Source organism: Tympanuchus pallidicinctus, unplaced genomic scaffold (assembly GCF_026119805.1).
Source record: "Tympanuchus pallidicinctus isolate F22 unplaced genomic scaffold, pur_lepc_1.0 scaffold15, whole genome shotgun sequence".
Lineage (NCBI taxonomy): Eukaryota > Metazoa > Chordata > Aves > Galliformes > Phasianidae > Tympanuchus > Tympanuchus pallidicinctus.
Genome location: NW_026294669.1, coordinates 36,476,345 through 36,501,886, shown reverse-complemented (window position 1 = coordinate 36,501,886; position 25,542 = coordinate 36,476,345). Strand labels below are relative to the sequence as shown.

General features: G+C 38.0%; 1 protein-coding gene across 10 annotated transcripts in view; it reads left to right on the top strand.

Annotated features, from left to right (window-relative positions):
* The window catches only part of PCNT (pericentrin), a 94,701-nt gene that overhangs the window by 56,021 nt on the left and 13,138 nt on the right, over positions 1 to 25,542 (top strand). For 6 of the 10 annotated variants that reach the window (XM_052674521.1, XM_052674518.1, XM_052674516.1 and 3 more), the window contains 16 exons: positions 63 to 83; positions 2,521 to 2,748; positions 6,047 to 6,217; positions 7,385 to 7,537; positions 8,082 to 8,249; positions 8,588 to 9,640; positions 12,390 to 12,893; positions 14,367 to 14,466; positions 14,833 to 14,969; positions 16,252 to 16,449; positions 17,525 to 17,720; positions 18,279 to 18,501; positions 19,862 to 20,012; positions 21,689 to 22,210; positions 22,952 to 23,235; positions 24,008 to 24,110. In XM_052674521.1, coding sequence (XP_052530481.1) covers positions 63 to 83; positions 2,521 to 2,748; positions 6,047 to 6,217; positions 7,385 to 7,537; positions 8,082 to 8,249; positions 8,588 to 9,640; positions 12,390 to 12,893; positions 14,367 to 14,466; positions 14,833 to 14,969; positions 16,252 to 16,449; positions 17,525 to 17,720; positions 18,279 to 18,501; positions 19,862 to 20,012; positions 21,689 to 22,210; positions 22,952 to 23,235; positions 24,008 to 24,110 — 4,212 coding nt within the window. The remainder of the gene's footprint in view (positions 1 to 62; positions 84 to 2,520; positions 2,749 to 6,046; positions 6,218 to 7,384; positions 7,538 to 8,081; positions 8,250 to 8,587; positions 9,641 to 12,389; positions 12,894 to 14,366; positions 14,467 to 14,832; positions 14,970 to 16,251; positions 16,450 to 17,524; positions 17,721 to 18,278; positions 18,502 to 19,861; positions 20,013 to 21,688; positions 22,211 to 22,951; positions 23,236 to 24,007; positions 24,111 to 25,542) is intronic. The other 4 variants (XM_052674519.1, XM_052674524.1, XM_052674517.1 and 1 more) reach the window with 3 other exon arrangements.

Genomic DNA, 25,542 nt, shown 5'->3' with positions numbered 1-25,542 from the left:
ATACTTGGTTTCAAAAATTAACTTTTTTTTTCTTCCTTTTTTCATAAATGAACATTATACAGAACTATGACTTGATTCTACAGGTATGGAAAACAGCATGAATATCTCTTTAACCTATCTTTCCTCTTCTTTCAAACCCTTCTACTTAATTAGATACGCTTTTGCTTTTATCTCTTCTTCATATGTCAAGCCTGCTTCAGTTTGACTCAGAGATACATGTTTTAGAATGAAATGATTTTTTCAGGGGTAGGAAACTGCTTTCATTTTAATTTCTTGTCTATAAGTACTTTTTTTTTTTTTTTTTTTTTTTTTTTGGATGAGTGCTGTATCTAGCTCTAGGGCCTCCTGCACAAGAAAGAAGTGAACCTATTAGAGCAGGTTCAGAGAAGAGCAACAAAAATGATCAACAACCACTTATGAACATGGGCTGAGGGAGCTGGGCTTGTTTTGCATGGAAAAAACTGGGGACTTTCAGTACTTAAAAGGAGAGAGTGTGATTTAATGTGATAAGACAAGTGGGAATGATTTTTAACTGATGGGAGATTTGTGTCAGACGTTAGGAGGAAAATCTTCACTCAGAGAGCAGTGAGGCCCTGGCACTGCCATCCAGGGTGCTGTGGGTGCCCCGTTCCTACAGGTGCATGAGGGCAGGTTGAATGGGCCCTGGGCAGCCTGACCCTGTGGTAGGGACAGCCAGTCCATGGCAGGGGGTTGGAACTAGATGATCTTTGAGGTCCCTTTCAACCAAAGCCTTTTTGTGATTCACAGAATTCAAAGTCTGTCAGACTGTTAAGTGGCTTAGTAAAGGGGAAGTAAAGGAAAGTTTAATATTATTTGGTGTAACATTTACAACTTCTTTCGAAAAGGAATAAAATCTTAAATGGAAAAAGGCACAAGGGAAGTGACTAAGCAAGTGAAAGTAAAGTGTATATATCTGTACAGTATGTGCATCAGGATTTAGACAGTTCCTACACAGCCATTTAACAAAGCTGTAATAGCAATAATTACTTATTGCATTGAAGCAGTTCATTTGAGCTTTTAATTTCTGCATGTAGCAATAAGAACAAATTCATGGTTATTCTGTTTGCTATTCTATGCACTCAAGGTATATGTGAGTGGAATTATTTGGGGAATGAAGTGCTGACAAGATAGCTTGGAGCTATCATGTGATTGTTTGCCGTGGGGTTGAAGACTGTGAAAGTATTTTCTGATCTACAGAATTGTAGCACTAGCTTTCTAGTGGGGTGGTATTTGAAAATATAAATTTCATATGTTAAAGTGTTGTGGTGTCTGGGATTCTGATGACTTCTGGCAAAATCTTACAGCAGTAGAATGTATTGGACATTTCAAAGTCTTTTCTATACCTAAACACTTTTCTGCATGGCCTATTTTGTGTTTGACACTTGTTGATTTACTGATAGCACAGGGAGGGCTTGAGATGGAGGTATGGATATCTACATCTATCCAGATTCTTCTGTATGGACACATATGTAATTAAAGGTCTATAAGCAAGTGAAAATGTAACAATAATCACTTTTGGTATTAACTAGTCTATGATGCTCTGTTTATTGACTAAATTGTGTTCCTCTGTATTTTACTAGAGAGTGTTCTGCTTTAGTACAATCTGTGCAACAGAGATACGAAGTTCTATATTACTATGAAGTATTTTTATTTTATAATACAGTAATGAAACTTCTATAAATTCAGTCACTTCTTGAACAAAGCTTTTATTTTATAAAGGTGTTGACCAAAAAATTCTCTTTTGGTAGATCTTCCATTGCTTTCGCTTCTGGGCATGCTTTCCGTGTCCTTGATGACTTTATCAGATATGATATAGTCTGTCACACTCAGTTCTTTTCTACCTGTCACCCACCAATGCTTCTAGCCCTGCCTTCGCATTAGTTATGGGGATGAATGAGTTTTCCTGAGACTCTGTGCATGATTGGATCTTACTGAGCGCAAGTGCAAGTTGTCATCCTTTGTATATTTAAGCACCTTTTAGTAAAGGAGTGCTAGTTCTCTATTGACTATGGTGAATGTCTCTGCATGGGAGACATTGATGAAGTTACATATTTATTTTTCAATTCTTGGTATTTTCCTTTAAACTGGAATTCACTGAAGTAATAAAAATTAGTTCTGAGGTTACAGAAATACATCCAATATTATTGGTAATAGTCCATGTAATACTGAGGTTTTTTTAATCTTAATCCATAAATACAGCAAATAAGGTCCTTGTTGATGACCACTGGGCCTTCAGAGCATACTTCTATGCAACATTTGTTAGACTACTATAAATGCTAAATGAGAGTAATCAAATTTGTATTTAAGAGCCCCTCCATTCAGAAAGCAAAATATCAGGAAGTTACTTTTTCATCCTTTTTCCATCTCTGATTTATCTATTGTCTAATTACTAGTTTAATCCATAGCAATATTCTGCCTGCTTAGCATTAAAATCCTTCTGGTTCCAACTGGAAGCTTCTTATGTTACCTGAGTGTCAGTATAATGTGATTTCTGTATAGGTAGAATCTTTACAAGCAGAAGTAAAACAGAAGGTGGATGATTACAATAAGCTGTTATTAGAAAAGGAACAAAAACATCAAGAAATTACAGCTCGTGATAAAGAGATTGAAAAACTGGTGGCACAAGTACAAGAACTGGAGCACAGCAGTACTGAAGTCTCAAAGACTGTAAACTACTTGCAACAACAACTTCAAAAAATGAAGAAAGTAGAAACTGAATTAAAACAGGTAATTTTTAAATACTTAACTATGATAGGCATTATTCAGACATTGTCTTCATGGGAGCTGTCAATAACTTTGTCAGTGTTCTTGGAGGCTATCTCTTGCATCAAGGAGTGAGAGACTATTGTGTTAAAGGCAGCTATTACAGCCACAATTTTAAACAAACTGTGGCTTTATGGTCTTTATGACATTATTATATTGTCAACTGTCATGTTCGCACGGATCAAAACTCTTGTTTCTCTGGAAGATCCTTAGTGATAGTATTACTGACTGCAAAGTATGGTGGGTATTTAGTAAGTAACCATGCTAAAATTATATATGCTTAATCAGTAGCTCTCCTTGCTCTGTCTCTGGAGCCAGATCAATTTGCCCTGCTCCCAAAACTGTTGTGTTTTATATTGCTACCTCAGATTTAATCACAGCTTAAGTAATTGAATTATATTCAATTTATCAAAACTCTTGCTTTTCCGCTAAGCATCTGAGTAACCTTTCCTGTCTTATTATAATAAATATATTTTTCCTTCCAGCAATTTTCCTTGGTTAAGTATTGTTCATGTGTATGTCATGTTTGAAGATTTCAGAGTAGCATGATCTAAACTAAATTCACTTTTTCATTGATTATTCTTTAAATATTGCTTCCATTATTTATTTCAAAAATAGTGAACAAAGTATTTTTATTATAACTTCAGTTACATATGATATAGACTGGTTGGTCTCAGTTCAGTAAGTACTACTGTTGCAATCTCACTATTGCCAAATAGATGGTATCTGGAGAACTGTTTTAGATTTCTCTGTACAACAAAGGCATCAACAGAGTGGAGCATGTTCAATAGAGTACCATCAAGATAACGTGGTTAAAGGGCTGGAGCACATGATTTATGAGGGAAAGCTGAACAGGATGTGTTTAGCTTTGTGAAGGTCATATAGATCCCTGCAACCATACTATGAGGTTATAGAAAGTATAGGCAGGCTTGGAGGTGCGCTTGAAAGGAGGAAGAAATGCAGGGGAAATTCCAACTAAACAATGGAGGAAAACTGGGGGCAGTCTGTGCTGAAAGAGGAATTCAGAGTGGCAGTGGTTTCTCTGACTTTCATATATCTAGAATTTGGCTGGCCAAGTATCTGACCAGAGACAAGTTTGTTCTGCTTTGAGCTAGGGTTCAGAGCAGAAAGCTCTAGAGACCTTTCCCAACCTCAACTGTTCTGTGATTTTATACAAACGTGCAAAAGCTTTGTCTCTTAGCTTTCCGTATACTTTGCCTTGAAGTAAATGGGGACTACAATGCCGCTGTTTCAAGTTGCTCTTGTGTCTGAACCCCTGGCACTTTGTCGAATAGGTTTTCCTTATTCATGTGAATTAAAGCCATCTTTTAGATCTCTGAATAACCCAGTAAACTGGTCATTCTCTAAAAATCCTAAACAAGCCAAATTTAAATTTTTCAAGAAATCATTTCTTTAATTTTAAACAAAGTTACACCACTGGATTTACCAAATGTACTTATTGTGATACCTCATCACTAAGCAGTTTATACATCACGTAAGTGACAAATAAGCTCTAAGTGTGATTGTATGTCACAAGATTTTTTGGTAAAAATACACTCAATATGAATGGCAGCTATGGATTTTCACTGCCTCCACAATGCCAACATACAAAAATATACGCAGTGTAGATAATAGAGACTAGTGCTACTGAGAAATAGGCCTGGAAAGACCAATTTCTAATATGGGGCAGTATATTTTTTATGAAGAATGGTGACTTAACTCACATTTATTGGAACTATCTGTCCTGTCATCATGTGCATAGTTACATATTCCTTGTTCTTTCCTTGTCCAGTTCCTTTCTGTTGTTCAAGTCGTTGATATGTAACAGTGATGCTTTTTCTTAGGATTGTGCTTTGAGAGGTTGGGCCATAGGAGGTTGTAAGCTCTTCCTTTTGCTCCCTTAAGGAGCCTACTAGCCTATGTGTTTTGGTATCAGGCAAAGAAGATACCTTGTTAGACCCTTTATCTATATGGGCACCCAGAAGCATCTCTTATAATGATGGTGAAGCACGTAAAGCTATGATTTTTGCCTGGATTGCTGCTTGCTGTTGCTGGTTCACTATCAAGACCTTGGAACATAGCAACGGGAGAACGTTCATGTCTCCTGTGTGCAGAGCTCTGGGAATAGTATGGCACACACATAGCTCTGCTGTGTACTAAATGCAGGAACATCTGAGAGGAAGCGGCCTGGTTCTGTTGTAATCCATCTGGATTTTCATGTTGTCACTGGGGGCTTTTATTCAGCGATCAGAAGCTTTGGAATGGTGTGGATAATATCTTGCTTGTGGTTGATGTGAAAGCTAAAAGATGGGCACCAGTGTTACTCAGATTTTGCTGTGGTCTGTTTAGTCATGTCTGTCAGCAGGATTCCTCAGACACTGCTGAATACCATAAGCTCCACATGATGATAAGAGAAGTTTTTGTTTTACCCTTCCGGGCAAACAAATATTTCTCTGGTAGGTGCTTTCCTACTCAAAAGTGTAGGTGATAACTTTGTAATTTCTTGCTTTATCCTGCAAGAGAAATTAAGTGAGGATGACACAGCATTGCACTCCAGCTGGCTGTCTCCCTGTAGTTTCCCTTTTTTTTCCTGTGTGCTTTGTGGATGGGGGAGATGTCTCCATTGATACCAGTCCAGAATGGCTTTCTACTAAAGGGCTGCTGACTGGAGACTGGATGACATCAATAATTTCCTTCTTGAACTGACCCAGATCCTGAGAAGGATTGTGAGAGCCACAGAGGGAACTAAAGGAAAAGTTTTAAAAATAAAGAAAAAAGCAAAAACATGATAGCTTGAGAATCTGACAGAAATGTACAATCTGACAGAAATGTAGTGCTGGTGCTTCATATCCTGATGTTATGTGATATATTTGTAGGTGGTGTTTGATCTACCCTCTACCACTTGATTTTAATTAAATCTTCACCTCTTAGGCTTAGCTTAGTAACGTATGGTAACATAGTCAAATTGGATATGGCTAAAGAAGATGTTTAGAGTATTAACCATACGCAACAGTGTATGATTGAAAAAGTATACCATTATGACTGTGTGCTAAATTTTCAGAGGCCTAACTTAGATTTGAATGTTTTTAGCACACTTGTTATAGTTTTGCATTCCTATACCTTTGTAGAACATTGGAATTACGTATTTTTGTTCTTGCATTGGAGCTTTTCAGGCATGAAGACGTATTCTGGCAGGATTATTCTGTTTGATTAGGTCTGTATATTGACTACAATCAACACTAACATAAAAGTTACTTTGCAGGATAAAGAAGCATTGCAACAGCAGCAGTACAACAATTTGATTCAGATCTCTGCCCTGCAATCTAAATTGGATGAAGTCAGGCATGGAGTACCTATGGAAGGCACTTCTGACCAAGGGCTGAAGGAACAGCTACAGGCAGAACACGAATCACTTGAGAGGAAAGAAGGAGAGGTAATCTGTTCAGTTTCAGTATTGTCCTGTAGACTTTGGATCACTCATGTAGTTCTAGAATCATTTTCTGCAAACTTGTAACTGAGAGTTTAAGCCTTGGATTAAATTCTTGAATGCACACATGAAGGTGCATACACACCCACCTACTCACCCCCGCATACTTATGCTGTGTATTCAGATAATATCAGGTAATATTCACCCTCACAATTTTGCAGAAAACACCAGTCTGAGTGGTGCAGTTGGTATGATAGAATGTAGGGATGCCATGCAAAGGGACCTTGACAGACTTGAAAGGTGAGCCAGTACGAACCTAATGAGGTTCAACAAGGCCAACTGCAAGGTGTTCTGTTTGGGTTGGGGCAATCCTAGATATGTGTACAGACCTGGAGAAGAACTCACAGAGAGCCCTGTTGAGGAAAGACTTAGGAGTTCTGGTGAATGAAAAACTTAACATAAATAAGGAGCATACATTTTCAGCCCTGAAGGCTAACTTGGTCCTGGGCTGCTTCAAAAGAGGAGTGGCCAGCAGGGCAAGGGAGGTGATTGCTTGTCTCTACTCAGCCTTTGTGAGCCCAACCTGGAGTTTGAGGCCCCCAGCACAAGAAAGATATGGAGCTGTTGGAATGGGTCCAGATGAGGGCCTCTAAGATGATCAGAGGGCTGAAGCACCTCTCCTGTGATGAGAGGCTGCGTAAGTATTCAATGCTTAGATGTTTTTTTGATAGCTGTGTACTGGGATTAGTGCTGTGGTGTTTCTTTCTGCCTCTTAATAGAAGAATACTGTTTGTAACTGCTTGTGATAACATTAAACATCAAATGCTAACACTTAATTTTTTTATTAAGCATTTTATCTCAAACTAACATCAATGGTCAAGCCTGGATTGTTCAGAACATATATTAACACATCTTTCATGAGCAGTTTTATTTTTAATTTTTTTTTAAAGAAAATAAAATCACCATTGAAGGAATTTGCTACCCAGATGAGGAGCTGGAGTACTAGTTTCTTATTCTTTGTGTGTCTCAGATATTTTATTAATGTCAGCTGATTAGGGAAAATTCAAACTGTGTCTACTGAAACAACTTTCAGTAAGTATAGCAAAGAGTGAAACTTTGTTTTATGCTTAAATTTCAGAAATTATTAAAACTATCCATTTTCTTCACTTCTAGATTGCAAGCTTGTTAGACCACCTAGAACAACATAAGGATAAATTGACCAGTAAAAATGAGGAGATATTACAGCTGAAATTGCAGCTAGAGGTGCAAAAAAATCTTAGCACTTTCACCATCAACCAGCTTCAGCTAGAGAACGCGCAATTGAAGGTAGGCTTTCTTAGTGTTAGTGTTCACCAGCTAAAACGTGAGAGACATGTTTTTGTAAGTATTGTGGTCTTCAGCTCATATTGTGATAAACACACATTTTGTTTGTTTCTGTTGCAACACAAATGCAATACTCTCTTGACAAAAGATATCCTAGAACGACTCAAACGCTGTAGATTCATGCTTTGCTTATGACAATATCTTCTGTATTAATTTGACTTAGGAAGCTTAGCTTTTTCTCTGACCCTAATAAATTATGATCTGTGCTGTTTTGTGTGCATACCTGACATCTATGGCCATAGCAAATATTTTAAGATGTAAAACTGGTTGATTGTCAGTCATTAGTTTTTGTTTCACCTTGTAAGTTAAGAACCAGTGTGGCAATTTAATCCAGCGATACAAACCCAAATAAACTAGTTGTCCTTGTTTTCTTAAATTAACAATACAGTAAGGAGGAGAACATTTAAATACAGCCTATAATTTTCTTCTGCCACTAGGCTGGGAGATAAACAGACTTTTCTGATGAGGTTAATGTTTTTCTCATTAGGATCTAACAAATCTTCATGTAAAGCAAAATCAGGTCTTGGATGTAAATGATTCGTCAGCTCTGTCCTTCCCACAAGCTCTACTTAAAGAAAAGAATCAAGAAATAGATCACCTTAATGAACAGCTGAGAAGACTGAAATTTGAGCTAGTGAATACCCTCGAGAATAAAGTAAGAATATTTACTAGTTCATTGCTTGATCATGCTTGAGGAGATCATAGAATCATAGTATCATTTGAGTTGGAAGGGATCCTTGGAGGTCATCTAGTCCAACTCCCCTGCAATGAACAGTGTTGTCGTATTGCAAATGAAGCCTCTTGGTAATTCTCTTCAGAAAGTAGAGAGTATTCTGCATAGCTATCCACCTGAAATCTATAAATTCTTCCTGCTGTTACATTTATTATTTAATGCCTATGCAATTTAAAGAAAGAAATAATAGTTTTGAATTCTACGTGCAATAGTAATTCTGCCTACATACTTTAATATTTCAACCTTATCCTTTTGTTCAGGTTGTTGAAGACCAAAAATCTGAAATTGAAGAACTCAGGTCTGTTATCGAGCACCTTCGTGGGGACCAGGAACGGCTGAGTAAAGACAAAGATGAAGAGGTAGAGCAACTTCACGGAGTAATTGAGAAGCTCCAAAAGGAGCTGGCACAATTTGGACCAGTATGTCATGAAGTTAGTGACAACCAAGGTGATATTTTTCAATTTGGATTGGAAAAGTCAGTGGAAAACCTGCAGAAGGAGTTGAAGAAGGGATTGATAGATTGTCAGGGTGACACTGATCTAGGTGGAAGAAAGGCATTGCTACTTTCCAAGGTGAAGGAACTTGAGGAAGAGCTAGAGTTTGCCTCGGCTGCTAGAAAAGACCTGCAGCAGCAGCTGGAAGAGAAAGAAACACAGTTCAAAGTGGAAGTGGAAATTTTAGAGAAAAAATGCCAAAACTTACAGGAATCATCAAGGCAGCACTTTGCAGAGCTAAACACTCTGAGATTACAGTACAGTGCACTTCAGGAAGAGTACAGCCTTCTCCAAACACATATTTCTCAGAGAGAATTTGAAGCAAGGATTGCTGCTTCTTGTGTTCAGGAACTCGAAGATAGTGTGAAAGAGAGGGAACTGAGTATTCTTGAAAAAGATAAGCAGGTAAAGACAGCAGTGGCAGATCAAAGAGAAGCTGATGAGGGTGCACTGCAATACTTAACAAAACAGACATCAGAACTTGAAACTGAGTTGAAAAAGAAAGATGTGAGTCAGGCTCAAGATGTTTGTAGTCGTGAGTTTGAAGTTTCTAGACTTGATTTACATGTGCAAGCAATGAATCAGAAAGAAGTATGTAATCAGAGAGAAACTGATGAATTAGAAGGTAACATGACAAAATTGAAAGATCAAATCAAGATATACACAAAAGAGCTTGAAGCCTTACGTTTGGAAAGAGATGAACTTATTTCACAGTTGGAATTGTACAAGCCAAAGGAAGTCCTTAAGAAGGGAATGGAGGAATTGGAAGCACTGGAAATACATATTGATCAGTCATTTGCTTCCCCACCTGATAATCTGGTATGTGATTTTTTTATTTTATAGTGTCCTGACTTTGTTTTCAGTAAGCTAATTTTATGTGTTTCATAAAGCCTTATAGTTTGTCTTTTTCAGTGCTGTAGTAGTAGAAATAAAAAAGCTGATTCAATGGCCTGTACTACAAAAGATTCTAAGAAAGAGTGAAGATGAATAATGTGGTATAAAAATGGCTATATTGAGTCAGTTTAAGAGTCTGTTTTTGCAGTTTCTCTGGCAGTGACTAGAGAGAGATAATGTTATTAGGAACCTTTATTTACTCTGAACCATGCTGTTTGTTCACTGTAGCCACAACCATTAGCTATGCATTTTCACTAGTGATGAACAAGAGTCTGCATGCCACACTCATAAAAATATGCACCAGCGGCGGTGACCCACTGTCATCACTGCTGAAACACCACCATCGCTGCCTCACCGTGTTTGCATCCGCAGTTTGGTCTTCACAAACATTCAGCAAGTGTCAATGAATGTCAGTACGTGCCATTTTTTCCTCATGGAGGAATTATTTCCACCCCTTTGCTTCATCCGTAATTCCATGTCAGATGCCATTTTGTCAGAGGGCTGCTTTGCAACCATCTGTCAGCAACAGCGTGGAATGGACTACTGGTGGGAAGCTCAACCTCTACTGCCATGCCACCACCATCTGCCTCTTTTATTGTGTGCCAACATCATGAAATAGGAGGCGTTACTTTCAAAGCAGCCCTCATAACATTTATACTATAGTTCATGTAGATAGGTAACAAAATTAATTTTAATGTCCAGTATTTTTTTATTAAAACAAAAACACCAAACTGGTGTGATATTTGACCCTCTTTTTATGAAAGCAATGCATCAATCTCTGGTTTGATGGCAGTGTCTACAGTTCTTACTGAGCTCTCAAGGTTAGATATTAGGAGGAAGTTTTTCACCCAGAAGGTGGTGAGGCACTGGAACAGGTTGCCCAAGGAGGCTGTGGATGCCCCATCCCTGCAGGCAGGCATTCAAGGCCAGGCTGCATGTGGCTCTGGGCAGCCTGGTCTGCTGGTTGGTGACTCTGCACATAGCAGGGGATTGAAACTAGATGAGCACTGTGGTCCTTTTCAACCCAGGCCATTCTATGATTACTCTCTTTCAAGTTGCAATAGCTACATAGTAGAAGCTGATAACTGACCTTCATGAGCTACTGCTTTCTAGTGGAAATCACTTGTAGCAATACTGCCTTTTTTCTGTGCACAGTAGGAGTACAATTGCTTGATCTCATGTTAGTAATGATTACTTCCTACAAATTTGTATTGCTAGAATACCTTATTCAAGTTTAAACAGTCTTCATTTGTTTTGTTTGTGATGCAGTGTGAGGTGCATGCACAACTTTAAAATCATGGTGTAAATACAATTTGAATGTAGGAAAGATACGTATTATGAGTATGGAAACTGCTCAAGGTGGTCTTTTTTCTTTTGGATTCAATGCAGGGAGCATTAAAGTCTGCAAATAATTCACAGAACAAAGAGGATTTAATTGTAAAGATTGCACTTCCTCAGTAAGAGCTTAGTTCTGAATTAGGAATCTGTTAGGATTCAGTGAAGGGAGAACTGGTAGAACTGTAGAAGATATAAAAGTATGCTGGAACTCTGAGGGAAATTAAATAATTTAAAGTAGATTTGAGGTAGAAACTTGGTTTCTCAAATGTTGAAATTCTTGTATGTATGCCAGCATGTATATTTCCATGTTTAAGTGCTACTAGTAATAGGGTAGGTTGAAGAGAGGTGGTCATTGAAGTTGGAGAATACATTGAATGAAAGTAAGCAAATGAGTTGTCTTCAAGCATGTGTTATCATAGACCTGTTCATGTGGACCTGGATCATCCTAGAATAAGGAAAATTACAGTGCTTAATTTATTCTATCAACTATTCAGGCTAGATAGCTGAGAGCTGGAGAAGTGGGAAAACAACAGTATTTAGGTGGTGCTTTTGTTCTAATATGAATTAAGTAAATATCATTTGGGATGTGATGCTGAACCACTTAAGAGAAAATGAAATGATCATTGCTTAATCAGAAAGCCTGTGTGGAATTAAGCCATTCTTTACTTACTCCTGAACAGTGAATTAAAGCTAGTTCAAGATGTTAACGCTGAAGAGCCTTTGTGTAGCAGTAGATGTGACACAAAGAAATGCAGTGTCCTTAGAGGAGCAAAGAAACACCTTACAGTTAATCTTAGGTTCAAAAGTAGAAGCAGTGAAAATTAAGAAATACATTAACATGAAAAGTAGAAGAGTAGCAGAAAGGAGAAAGTTGCTAGTTTCTTCTGAATTGATATGGCAAGTACAGGAGCCATCCATAGAACTACTCTTCCCAACTTTTTTTCCGGTGTCTGGTGTCAGAAATTAAGTCTTAAGATAATTCAAGAGATTTTTCTAGTTAGAAATCAAAACGTGTTATTTTTCTATTTTTTTTTAAAGTAGGAAGATTATCTACACAGCTACAAAGAACATCCTTTTTCTTGTGTGATGCAAAAGTCAGCTCTGCTGAAATAGGTACATTTCTTTCTGTATAGAATTTTTTTACTCCACTAATAATTTGCCTGTTTAAAAAAGCCAGGTTAGCTGGTATGTAAACTGAAGTTTGGGATTATTCTTATATAAAATCTAGAAATCATCATAGATTTGATTAATAGAGAGGAATTTTTAAGTGGATGTTTTACATTTCTGAAGTCGTATTTAAATTCCATTGAACAATTAACATGTTATCTCATTGCAGGAAAATGTTGCTTTGGTTGACTGTACTGCTCATGATACAAATAAACAATCTCAGGTTAAGCAATCAGAAGAAAATATCTCAATGCAAAAATTGGACATGATCAACAGCTTTGAAGAGCAAACTTTGAAAAAGCCTCCCCATCAAACTCCCAATTCTCCAAAAAACAGTGTGAATGAAGGCTGTACTGAAGGTACTCTTAAAAACTTCCAGGATTTCATTGTGGATGTGACTTCATGGGATTCGCCTGAGATTATGAGAAAGCAAGATATAAGCATGGACCTTCAACCAGTGCTTAATCTGACACCCTTTTCAGAAGCTGAAAGTACAGGTCTTGAAATGGTGCACAGTAGGTCATCCCTGCAGGGTGATAATTCTGTTTTGTTGGGATTTCCCTACCTTTATGAAAACGGCAGTGAGGAAGCAGCAGACAGAGCAGATGTAAAATCTCCAGTTTCCAGTGGAAGTACCTACTCTGTTGATGACCAAGACATGGAGAAGATTTTGGTAAGTAGTATTTTGTGTCTGATTTCCTTCTAATTACACAAGGCTGCTCAGTTTTGTCCTCCTAAATCAGTGCTGAGCCATTGGCTCTAAAGAGTAGAAATCTATACATTGAGACACTGCACAGTCTTGCTCTGGATGTACTGTTATTAGCTTCTTTCTCACTGTCAGACACCAGAGCAAATTCTGGACTGTACTTAAACAATTGTCTACCACAGCTCATAGTAAGTGGAAATAGTGTTCCAAAATCTAAAATTGAGCAATAAGATGCTCACAGCATGCTGGGTGTCTTATAATCTTTGTGCTGTTGATACGATAGCAGTAAAAATACAAATATTGGTCCTGTGTTCTTAGAAGGCTTGTTGAGAGGCCCCTGCGGACCTTGGTATTTTCTGGTGAGGCTTTGTGGAAGTAACTGATAAAACTGTGACAGTGCTTCATGTGTAAGCAGGTAATTGAGCTGAATACTGTACAACTTTCTGACAGTAAATTGAGTACTATGGTAATAGTTCTACATTGGCGGGTAACTTTGTTGCAGAGTTCAGAGGGTTTTAAAATGAGGGAATAAGTGTATCTGCACAGAAGAGCTCTTCTCAGAGATAGACAACTTACATTCAGCTCTGGAGATCAGAGAAACATTTTTCTGATAGAGGACTGAACGTTTGGGCTGGTTTGGGCTTGTTGGCTATGTGGACGTTAGCATGGCTCTTGGTGTGGTAGTGCAAAGGGCCATTCAGTCAGAGGAGCTGGGAACCTGGTTTTCAAAAATTCCCCTTCAGTGTTCAAAAAAAAAAAAAAAAAAAAAAAAAACAAACCTGAAAAAAACCCAAACAGGTTGGACGGAAGCTGACTGTACTGTGATTACAATAATATATTGAAGATAAGCTTAAGCCTGTTTTATTGGAAAAGGATGAATCTTTTGGATGCTGACAGAATAAGAGATGTTGTGTCACATTTGGCATTTTGGGAACCTCATCATGAGGTATTCTTAATCTTAAGGCCACTGCTGTACCCCTGCAGACAAACTGAATGTGTTTCAGTAGAGCTCTATCATCTTTCCTTGATTTGCATATTTCATCATGTACTGTGCAGTTTAAAGTATCTTTTTGTGCTGAAAAAGTTGTGTTCTTGCAAATTGTAAAATGTATTTCTACTTGCGTTCTGCTACAGCTAAAGCATATCTAGAAAGAAATTATTACTGTGTTTCTCTTTAAATTACAAATCAGCTGAGACTAAATAAAAAATGCTTCTCTTTCAAAGGCCATTCCATTTGTTAAGAGTACTGAAAAGGAGAAAAATTCAGGTAAAAAAGCTTTTGAGGAGTACCAGAGGTGATTTGCTGTTCATATTTGCTGTAACTAACTTTGAAATCAAGTAGGCATTTGCTAAATTCAATATCAATAATAAAGTTACTGTAAATGTAGAAAAAGTGACTGATTTCAGAAAAAGTAAATTAATTGAAAAACTAATTCCAAGCAGATGAGAGAAACAGATAATCTAACTCCATCTGATTTGCAAGATGACATAAGATCGGGAGCATCTGCCATAGACGTGATGAGCAATGGATGTGACAGCAGTGAGTTTAACTTTTGTTTATTCCTTTTACCTTCTGATAACTGGTATAGAAGTATACCATGTCCTCTATCCCCAATTTTCTTTTACTGTGCATCTTTCATTTGAAAGCTATCCTTTTCTTAGTTGGTTCGGAGGTGTTGTATATTCAAGCTGGTAGAATCCTCCTTTACTTGTACTTGCTTTTATTTGTACATGCTAGAAATGAGATATGGGAGTTTAGTGAGTCCTGACTTAACAACATCACTGTGGCCAAAGGCTGCTTGTGACCTTTTAGCTTGTTTAAGTGGCTGTCTTGAGCAGTTATGCTGGTTTCAAATTCTCTTTCTATTTGTAATCCCTGGGGTGGGGGAACTGTCTTTTTCTCTAGGTACCGGATCAAATTTGGCCGCTAAACAAACATCAGACCACTCAAATGCTAATTTCATGGCTTATCTGCGGTACTGTGGCATGTTTCCAGATACAGAATCAGTGAGAGAAAAGGAAACACTTTCACCACAATTGAAGGTAATATGTAAATAATGTAAGCATATTAGGGAATTAAAATAGAAACATCAGAAATGAAATGCTGATATAAAATAGTGTTAGCTGCTACATTTGCACTGTAAACTTTCTGTAATGGCTTTAACTTAAAATTGAGGTAGGCTACAGGGAGTTCAAATGCAATAGTACTTGAAGGAATGTGAGTGATATTAAAGGAGAAGTAGTACACTTTTAACACAGTAGTAAGTGCTGCTTCCCCAGATGTCTAACAGACACCTTCAGCTTACTCAGTGTATAAAGGAAGATCTGAAAAACAGAGTTTTGATCCATGAAAGCAACTGAAACCCTTTAAATTATTATTGGAAAATCTGAGTGCACAGTCCAGTACTGAATGTTTAGTATGAACAATTTGGTGTGTTTCCATTGTTAGTGCTTACTAAAGGGTTGTATGTGAAACATGACCTCTTGAAGTACTAATTATTTTGATTTCAGACACGGACAGGCAACTCAGGTTGATTAAAGTTAAGTTTTTCAAAAAAGTGCAAAGAAAATATATCAGTAGTTAAGGAAAAATACTGTGGTGGTGAAGTGAATAGCAAAAAGAAACAGCGCTGTGTTGAGACTGAGGTATTTTTGGTTACATGTAAGTAGAAAATGACTAAAATCTCTAGTGACTTTCCCTGAAATGAGACATCTGTGCATCGGATAATCACTTGTGAACAGGGAATTTATTTAAAAGAGATGATTTTGCTTGACAGATTTAGGGAAAACAGAGTTCACTGTGTACATTAAGACTGATTATTTTGGGAGATGTTATTTCTGTGTAATCTGCTAGATCAAGCAAAGGTTTTCTAAATGCATAATTTAGTTTTCTGGTATCACTGGCATATAGTGTGACATGACTTGATAGAACATGGGTAATTTTTCTATGAGTAAGTACTTGAGAAAGAACCAAGATCAAGTACAGTCCTTTGGCTTAGTTATGTGTTTGCATGGTGGCACACACTGCAATAGATACACTGGTCTATGCTGTTTGTGCTTCAGCATTTGTACTTTAACAACACTGATCTCAGTTACTAGGAGTTAGTCAGCAGTTACCAGAGGATGTTACGTAAGTGTGTGTAAGTGTATTCTGATTTTACTAGGCACATCAAGTAGTGGAACAGAACTGCGTGCCTTTACTGATACTACAACCTAGGACAACCTTCTTACTTTTGTTGCTTATTTCTACTGCACCCTACTCATGTGCTGTCAAGATGATGATGCCTATTTCCTAATATGTAGTATTGTCGTCTTTCTTTCTCAGACTGTGCTGAAGTTGGTGTATGAGGAGAGTCACAAGATATTGGCTTTGTCAGAACATTCCTTTGGTTTTAGGGAACTGAAAAATGTTCATCAGACCAGAGCAGTGATGGAGGGATGGCAAAAAGAAGGCTTGGCCTTGCTGAATGCTATACAGTCTCTGAAAGATCACCTTAGCAAGGTAGCAGACAGAGGAGATAAGGTAAGACAAGAAAGATGACTTCAACCCTTTATAAACTGTTTGACTCTTTTGGTATGTATATATATGGGTATATGCATACATTGTGTATGTGTATACTATTACATTTGTGTGTAGCAGGAGCAGAGGACTCATTCTAAGGCTTGAACAGGACTCTCAAATGCCTTGGATCTCCTTAAATTAGTAGTAATGACTCAGTAATGACATCAAAGAGTAGGTTAGAGAGAGCTCATATAGGTGGTTTTGTTTTTGTTGTTGTGTTTCTTTGTTTGTTTAATAAAAACCAACACAGGAACATCCAGATTTTGCTACTGATTGGAGAGGAGAACTTCTGGAAGTACAGAGTATGTTTGAGAAGAGAGAAGCATGTTGCAAATTGGCCTGGAGTTTCACTTCTCCAATCCTGGGTTTGGTGATGAAGTTGCAGTAACTGGTATATGTAATGAAACAAGTTAAAAAAGCCTCTTAGTGTTATGCTCCTAAATCACTTCGATTCCCTCATATTGAATTTTGAGATGAGATCTGGACAAGGATACTATCATTATGTTAAAGGTTTATTAATGTTCTTGTTAAATCATGCCCTGTATGCATTAATCTAGATTGTGTGGGATCATGAGGCTTTTGTAATCTGTGTTTTGGCACCGTTTTCTCAAACACTTGTGCCTTGTGTTATAAAGCTATTGATTTTTTTTACCTAGAAGCCAGCAAAAAAGCAGTGACCAACAGGCTGGGATTGGGAAAAGGAAATGCTTGATAAAATAATTCTATCTGGAGCTTGCAAGGAGTGTATCCTGAGCTAACTCCATATCTGTTTGGGATTTTTTAATCATTATAATTAGTTTTCAGCTTCAGTACATAAACTATTATTACTGACTATTATGCTATTTGGAAGCTAGTAATGTTGGGTCTTCTGTTAGTTAACATTAAACTTATTGAATTAAAATGATGTATGAACGTGGTCATTTGCATTTGCCTCTCTGCGTAATAGTTGTACATGTGAGGGGTTCTCTGGAATTTATCTTTGTACAAGGAAATAAGAATAGACTAGTAGATTTAACAGGACTTGGTTGTTTTTTAGGAGGAGCAGAGGCAGATGGTTGTGGAGCACCTTTTCTCCTCAGACCGGAACAATTTGCTCTCTGAGATACAGGAGCTTCGAGCTCAGCTGCGCATGACGCATCTTCAGAACCAGGAGAAGCTGCAGCAGCTGCAGGAAACTCTTACTAATGTAGAAGATCATGGGAGCAAACAAGAACACCAGCTTCGAAGGAAAGGTAATAATTGTCAAGTTCTTGTCTTCTGCTTTTCTGTGTCAGTTCTTCCTTTTGTTTTTGCCTAGCAGATAAAAGGAAAAAAATACATACTGTTTTGCAAAGAAGCTGGTGGTAAACAGTTTTTCAGTTTAATTACTGCACTTATGATTCCTGCTATTTTAAGAAGCAGTCCTTTTCTTCATACTCTGAATGTAAGTGATTAAGAAAAATCTGTGAAAAACGAAAAGTTTCAAAAGAACCCAGGTAATATAAAATATGTACATACTTTTTCTTAGTGAGTTGCAGAATCTATTAGTAACGAGTGATTTGCAGTGCATCGTGGTAGCTCATTTACTCTGATACGGCTTTTATATTATTCTTCCCTTGTCCAATAGCAGCAAAGCTATAGCATATATGTACATCTTTCTGCTTATTCGTGTCATATTTGAAAATAAATGAATTCTCCAGTCCAGAATACTTTAATGCAGCTCCTTTTTCTGCAGTTGAACCAGTATGACTGGTAAACATACTGTCAAAATCTCTGTAATATGAGTAACTGTTCATGTTTTCTTATCTTAGTTGAATTATTAGAATATAAGCTTCAGCAGGAAAAATGCATTGTAAGTGACCTGCATAGCACACTGTCTGAGGAGCAGAAGAGAGCCTCTGAAACATGTGAACTCTTGAATCAAGAAAAAGCAGCAGTATCAACCCTGAAGTCAGATCTATATGAACGTAAGCAAGAGAATGAAAGGCTGCAAAAATCCCTAGAAGAGCATCAGAGGGAAATAAGCAAGCTCCGGTGAGAAGTACAGTTTGTTAATTTAAATTTATTACCAAGTCTGAAAAAGCTTTATACTCCCAGAATCCATAAATACACCTCTGTTACTTTTCATATTTATGTTAGTTTTTCATTCTTCAAATTTACGTATTTACTTTCTCTACCACTTCCTCAACCTTCTCAACAATCAAAGCATGGGCATAGTAGAGGAGATAATTGCCTCTTGACAGCCTTGTGTCTGTCCCTCCTGTACTTCTGTGGGGGTTTAACACCACTGGGTAGATCAGCTCCACCACATTACACTCTTATTCTCTGCCATCAACAGAATAGGTAGAGAAAGTACGATTAAAAAAAGCTGGTGGGTTGAGACAAGAACAGGCAGATCCCTCACCACTTACAATCTAAACAGACTCTGTGTAAGAAAGAATAATGTAGCATAGTGCCTACTGCTAACAGACTTGAGCAGTGAAAACTAAAAGTAAACTTAAAACACCTTCCCCCATCCGCATTTCTCTACCTCTTCCTCCCAAAGTATTGCAGGGGAATGGAGGCTGCAGTCAGACCCTAACACTTCTTCATCTGCTGCTTCCCTGTGGTCAGTCCCTTCCTCTGTCCCTTCCCCAGATTGATCTTCCCCTGCTGATACTGCATGGGCTTCCCTTCGTCTGCAGCTCTCCAAGCACTGCTCGAGCACTGCTCGGTACCACAGGGCCCATCCCTCAATAGCACACTGCTCCAACACGGGGCCTCACGGGCGGCAGCTCCCCCAGACCTCCTGCTGCACTTTTCTCTTTCTTGAATCTGCCCCAGAGGCACACCCAGCATCACTCATGGTTTGGGTCTGGCCAGCAGCAGGTCCCTTTTGAAGTAGCTGGAGCTGTGATCTGACATGGAATAGTGCTGGGCTTTGCTCACAGAGGGCACTCCTGCAGCCCCCACCACCAAAACCTTGACATGCAAATCTAATGCGTCTTTGCTTTCCTGCTGCTTTTGTCTTGGTCTTCTGCCTTGGCACTTTTGTCTGCCTGTCATTTTGTTGTGCTCTGTTTATAGTTTTTTCTTCCGCCTTCTTATTCCTAGCGTATGCCAGTGGTTTTCTTTCCTTTCACAGGACACACATTTTGTTTCACCAAGGTAGATTATTTATCTGTATCTCTTAATAGTTACTTGATAGGAGTACTTTTAGCTTTGCTTGCAGGGAGAGAAACTGTCTTCAGATGCTAAATATTTGTGACTTGGAACTGACCCTATAAGAGGCCCTCTTAGGGAAGTAAATCTGTAGGTCAGATCACAAAAAGTAATTCAAAGCGTCTGACTTGCATCACTAGAGAAGGATATTTTGTTCTGAACATACACAGAAGTGTCATTTTGAACTTTTCAGTTTTGAATTGGAAAGCAAAGAGAAGGATTTGACAGCTACTATGCAAGAGTTGCAGAATGAACGTCTGACAGAAACAGAGCTGCGAGTTTTGCTTGAGGAACAACAGCTTCAGCATAAGAAAACAGAAGATGAAAAGAAAAAGACCTTGGAGGTAATGCCCAACATCTTAACCTCATCCACCAAGAGAAGTGATCTAACGAGTTATTTTTGTACTATTTCATATCCAGTGTTTTTATTCAATGACGGTTTACAAAAAAAAAAAGCTTGCTTGTACCTAATGTGCATGGCATTTTTCCCCCACAGAATTAAAGCTTTCAGTTATCATTCTTAACAGCACCTATGGAAATAAGTAAAAGTTGGATGCATCTTTATGACATCTTCTTAATGTTTTCAGATCCTTATACTTTCACTTTCTCAAGGTCAGTTTTGTACTGCCTGTTGCTGTACAGAGAGACAGACTTCACAATTGTGTAACCGTACCCTTTGTTACAGAGCAAATGTGCTGTGAGGATGTGCAGCGTGTGACTGAGATTAGAGAAAACCAACTAATAATACAATGCTCGGTAGAAAGTAACTGAAACCTTTCCAATTTAACTTTTTTGAGATTGAGCAATCTTTTTTCTTTTTTCTGTTTCTGTATCCTGTTTTTTGAATAGAGGGGGAAACAAATGACTGGCTTTCCCATTGATACTGTGATAGAAATGATTCTTGTAAAAGACATTATTATCTTCTTGTTCCCGTCTTCTTAACGTATATCTTTTGTATAATTAGAAACCAAAGCTGAAGTCTTCTGACAGTTTCTTTATGGCCTGCAGTCTCATTTGTTATTCTTCTGGTAATTATTTAAGTGTGCATTTTTTTGGTTTTTTATTTTTTGGTGGTTTGGCTTTTTTCCTGCTTTTGTTGTGGAACATGTTAGCTCCATATGTATCTTGTAAAAGGGCTGCTCTTGCAGGGAACACAGGGACCATCTTAGTCAAAAGCAAAGTGAAAGTGCAGTGTCCCGGATAAAGCTGTGCAAGAGATGAAATCATTCTCAGGTGGTGCAGCTGCAGTCCTGCATTCCCAAATTCTCCCTTGGACCAGTACTACGGAAAGCTGATGGTACCAGTTTGTGCTATATGTCTGCCACTTAGCCATCTCACCTAGTTTCCTATGTAATCAGAGGTATGGTGCTGCTTGGGGACAGAGGGCAGAAACGCCTGCCAGAACTGCAGCGGGGTTTTGTTCTGAATGCTTCTGAAAGCATTGTGGGGCTGCCTCTTCATTTACTTTCTGAAAGGAGAATGATGAGAATGCACTGGCTAACAAAATTGAGCTGAGAATGGGTTATTGTCATCAATCTGTGCTGCATTCTTTAAATAGATGGGCTGTGAAACCAAAAGGATTTACAGATAGTCTTACTGCTTAGGTGACTGTTTTTTGGTGGCTTTTTTTTTTTTTTATTAATCAATTCAGGTTATTTCTGCTTCAGATACCATTTAAGATGATTGGATGATGTAAAAAAAAAAAAATAAAAAAAATCGATTTCTCACTGAGGATCTTAATGATTGAAGAAAAAATAATGTACCACAAGATATTTTCAAATTAAGACCCTCGGTTTTGTTAATTGATATAATGACTGTAAAGAGCATGCTTCTGGCACTCCTAATTAGAGAATTAAACTTTTATTTTTAAGTTATTGTTTTTTTAATACTTAAACTATTCTAGCTCAATCTTGAATTTCTTCTTGAATAAAACATAATTTTGAAAATTATTGAATGCCAGAGTACCCCACAAATGAGTGCTTATGCTAGAATATTACTACATGTTTCTCCTGTTGTGCAGGATTTACAGGCTGCCTTGGATTTGCAGACGGTGCAGAATAGCAAGCTGTCTGTATCCCTCGAGCATGAACAAATAATAAATGACAATCTCCGCAAGGAACTTCGGATCGAATATTCCCGCTGTGAAGCGTTATTGTCTCAAGAACATGACAAAGTGTTGGAGCTACAGAAAAGCTTGGATGCTGAGAGAAATCGTTCTTTGGAGCTCTTAAATTCCTTGAATCATGAACGTGTTTTGACAGAACGGTTGAGCATGCAAACTAAGGAGGATGCTTCTTGTCAGCATAGGGAGTTGTTGCTAGAACAGGCCTTTATCCGAGAGCTCCAAGCCCAGCTGGAGGAAGAGAGATCCCGAAAGGCAGAACTAGCTGCTATTATTGAGAAAACCCACCGGAAAGCCATTCGTTCCAAAAGGCAGCCAGAGGCTGAAGTACAGATGTGTTGCAAAGAAACACAGGTGGAGAAAGAGATCAGTAACAAACTCCGAGTGACGCTGGAGTCTCTTCAGAGTCAAAAGCAAGAGGTAACCCATTCCCTGGAGGCCCAGAAGGAAAGAGAGGCAAAGCTGAAAGCTAAGTGGGAACAATTGCATTTGCTCTTCAAAACAATGCAAGATAAAATTAAGAGTAGAGAGAACAAAGGCAGCAGCAACAAACAGAAATGGAGAAAGAGGGCTGGCAGAAAGATCAGGAGGACTTGCAAGAGTGTTTCCTTGGGTTGAACTAGCCATGAAGTGGGAATTAACTCAGTAGATAGTGTCCTCTAATTAAAATGTTTCCTTCCCTCTAACAAAGTGTTCTAAAAAATGCTTTAAACAAGCTGTCTGCATTTTTCAAATGTTTTCTGGGTTTAGGTCTATATTGGGGATTGCCCCTTGTTAGCAAATGGAGAAGACCTTGAGTGTGGTTTAAATATAATAGGTAACGAAACTAAGTTTCACCCTTGTCTCTCAGCTCCTTCACTTCCTTTAGAGGAACAGGCAGGTTTTGTAGACTCTCTGAAGACTTGTCAGTCACAAAGTCAGGAAATGGATGGAGAAAATGCCCACTCTATAGTTGTTAAATGGCTTCCTGGTAGCCTTGGAGTGCAGTAGTATAAGTCTTCCCCTGTAAATAGTTTATGGCTTAAGAAACACTGAGATGTCATGTGTTAGATTGGTGTGGTGCTTTTCTATCTGGTCTGCATATCTGTATCTACATACATACTGATGTGTATGTGTGTATGTACAAGTGGCAATTAATTACTACTACTTCTGTTCAAATAGCAAAACTTGGAACTGCGACACCAGAGGGATGAACAAAGAATTAAAGAGATGCAGGAAATTGTGGCAATCTTAAAGGAAACAGAAAGAAGTCCTCCATCTCAAAGCAGTCAGCGAGGACTGTTGTGTACTTCAGACAAAGATCAAAATGCCAAAGAGCCCATGACAAAAGAAACTGGAAAATGCAACTTGCAGCAGCAGCAGAAGCAACAGCTGGAGAGGATAAGACAACAGTTGCTTTTTGTAGCTGCACACCTCATTGAGTTAATGTGTAAAACTGTAGATAAGTAAGTAAAATAAATACTGTTTATAAAACAGTACTTTTCTTTCCATACAGCTTCTGAATTTGTACAGATCATAGCTGATAGCCATCAGCTGAAGAAAATGGGTCGTATATCATTTCCTTTGCTTACAAGACCTACCTGGTGTGAAACCATGATTTCATGGTGCTAGCAGACTGTGTTTAAAAGATTGTCATCACACAGCAGCCATTCCTGTAAAAACCTTTCGTGCCTGCTTGTGAACCAGATCCACGAAGTAACCTTTCAGAAAAAGAACAACTCCGAAAAGAAAAACTGGGAGTTGGAAAGAGCTTTCTAACTAATTAATTAGTTAATTTGTTAATTAACAAATTCTGATTGGAGAGTAGTCAGAAAACAGCTTAATCAAGGCAGCTGCAGGTTTGGAATTTGGGTGGGAAGGGTGGTTCATTGAGCACAAAAGGGAAAAGTTGGTCATCAGGATAATTTTTTTGTTTCTTTGGCAGCAAAGTAAAATACCAGTAAAATTTTGCTGCGACCTGAATTTGCATGGTAGAACTTCAGATTGGTATAAAATACGGATTTCTGAATAAATTCTTGTTCATCACTATTTAGAAATTCCTCTATTTAATAAAAATTACTGATTTGTGTGCATTCATCGTTGTATTTTGTGTGATAGGTAGTAAATGAGAACAGCATCAAAACTTAAGATATTTCAGTGGGGAGGAAGAATGTATGCTAACTATAATATGAGATTACTAGAAATCAACCACACTGAGCAAGTATTTCTTTTTAACAGAACAGTTAGCGACTGGTATGTATCAAATGATGAAGCTGTAGCATCTTTACTGCAGACGTTAAAGGAACTAAAATCAGATTTATCGTCTCCTCCTGCATCTCAGGTGAGGCAAATGGCATATCTTTGTTCATTATCAGGAAGTTATTCTGTGTTATTTGGGTTCTGGTACATATGTAAGTTGTGGCGGTGTTGGGGGCGTGTGTTTTGGGTTTGTTTTAACATTCTGAGGAAATTTGTTTGGTTTTTCTGTCTTGAGGCAGAAAAGTCAGGAACTTGTACTCGCACCATCTTTATACCAACATATTTAGTATATTTTTTGTACGTATGTCTCTTTCTTTGATGCACTGTTGAGTCTACTTCTGAAAGATTTTTTTTCCTATGTATGTAATAAGTATGTAACATGTCTGAGGATATCAAACTGTGGAAAGTGTTGCTTCCTCTTCTGAACATGTCCAGACACAATTATTTTTCAGCAAATTGTCAAGCATTTTTCAAAAAGCACAAGTCATTTGTCATTTCATGAGGGAAGTTTTGTCTGATAGTTGCAGTATTACAGATATTTTTACATAACTTAGCAATTGTTGAAGGCTGAACTCAGGTGTATTGTTAGAAAACATATAAAATACATAGTTCTTTCTTTTCAAATTATTCATCATATAATATAACTTTACACTAACATATATGTCCTTCTATAGTTAGGAGATCATCAAATGCATTGTAGCCCTTCTAACCTTTTTGTATTAAGCAGATTTAACAAGAGTTTTGGCTCTATTACATTCATCTTCCCTCTGTTCTCTTACTGCTTGACCTAGAAATTTGTACTAGATCCCCAGAAAAAAACCTTTGAGAAAGAATTGTGACTATTAAGAGGGTTCAATTGTTCTCATGTGTTCCATAATACAAGCTTGATCTATGGAAAGATCTAGGCATGGTGCAAGCTCTCCCTGTGTCTTAACTGCTGACAAAAGGCAATAAACAGTTTCCTTCTGCCATCTGTGTAACCACTTAGGAGGTTGCCAAGTGGATTATCTCCAGCCCTAAGGGAGGGGGTTGTAACCTTTTACAGGTGGGCATTTTTGAAGTTATTTCAACTATTTTCCTTTCAGAAAACTGGGAGTGTGGAGAAGCTGAGCCTCCTTATGACTCCACTTAAGTCTGACTTAGTAGAGCTCTCTCTGGAACTGAGCTGTTTATCTGACTCAGCTTACTATGAGTTGTTACTCTACTGGAAAAGGAAATAATTGTTTGGATTCTTTTTTGATTTCCACCCTCGCTTCATTAGGTCTTCTGCTTTAGAAACTCTACTGCAAATCTTTTCAATGTACTTAGCTTTTCCACATCAGCTTCTTTAGTTCCAAGCTTCTTAACAAGATACCAGTGAATGGCAAGCTGAATAAGCAGTTGCTCCTGTCCTTGGATCACTTGGGTCCTGGAGAAAGCTGTTGTAATAACCACAGTCATTACATACATAAAGTCTCTTCTTAACAGTAAGAAGTCTTTAGAGGAGCAGTCTAAAGACATGCTATCATTTAGCT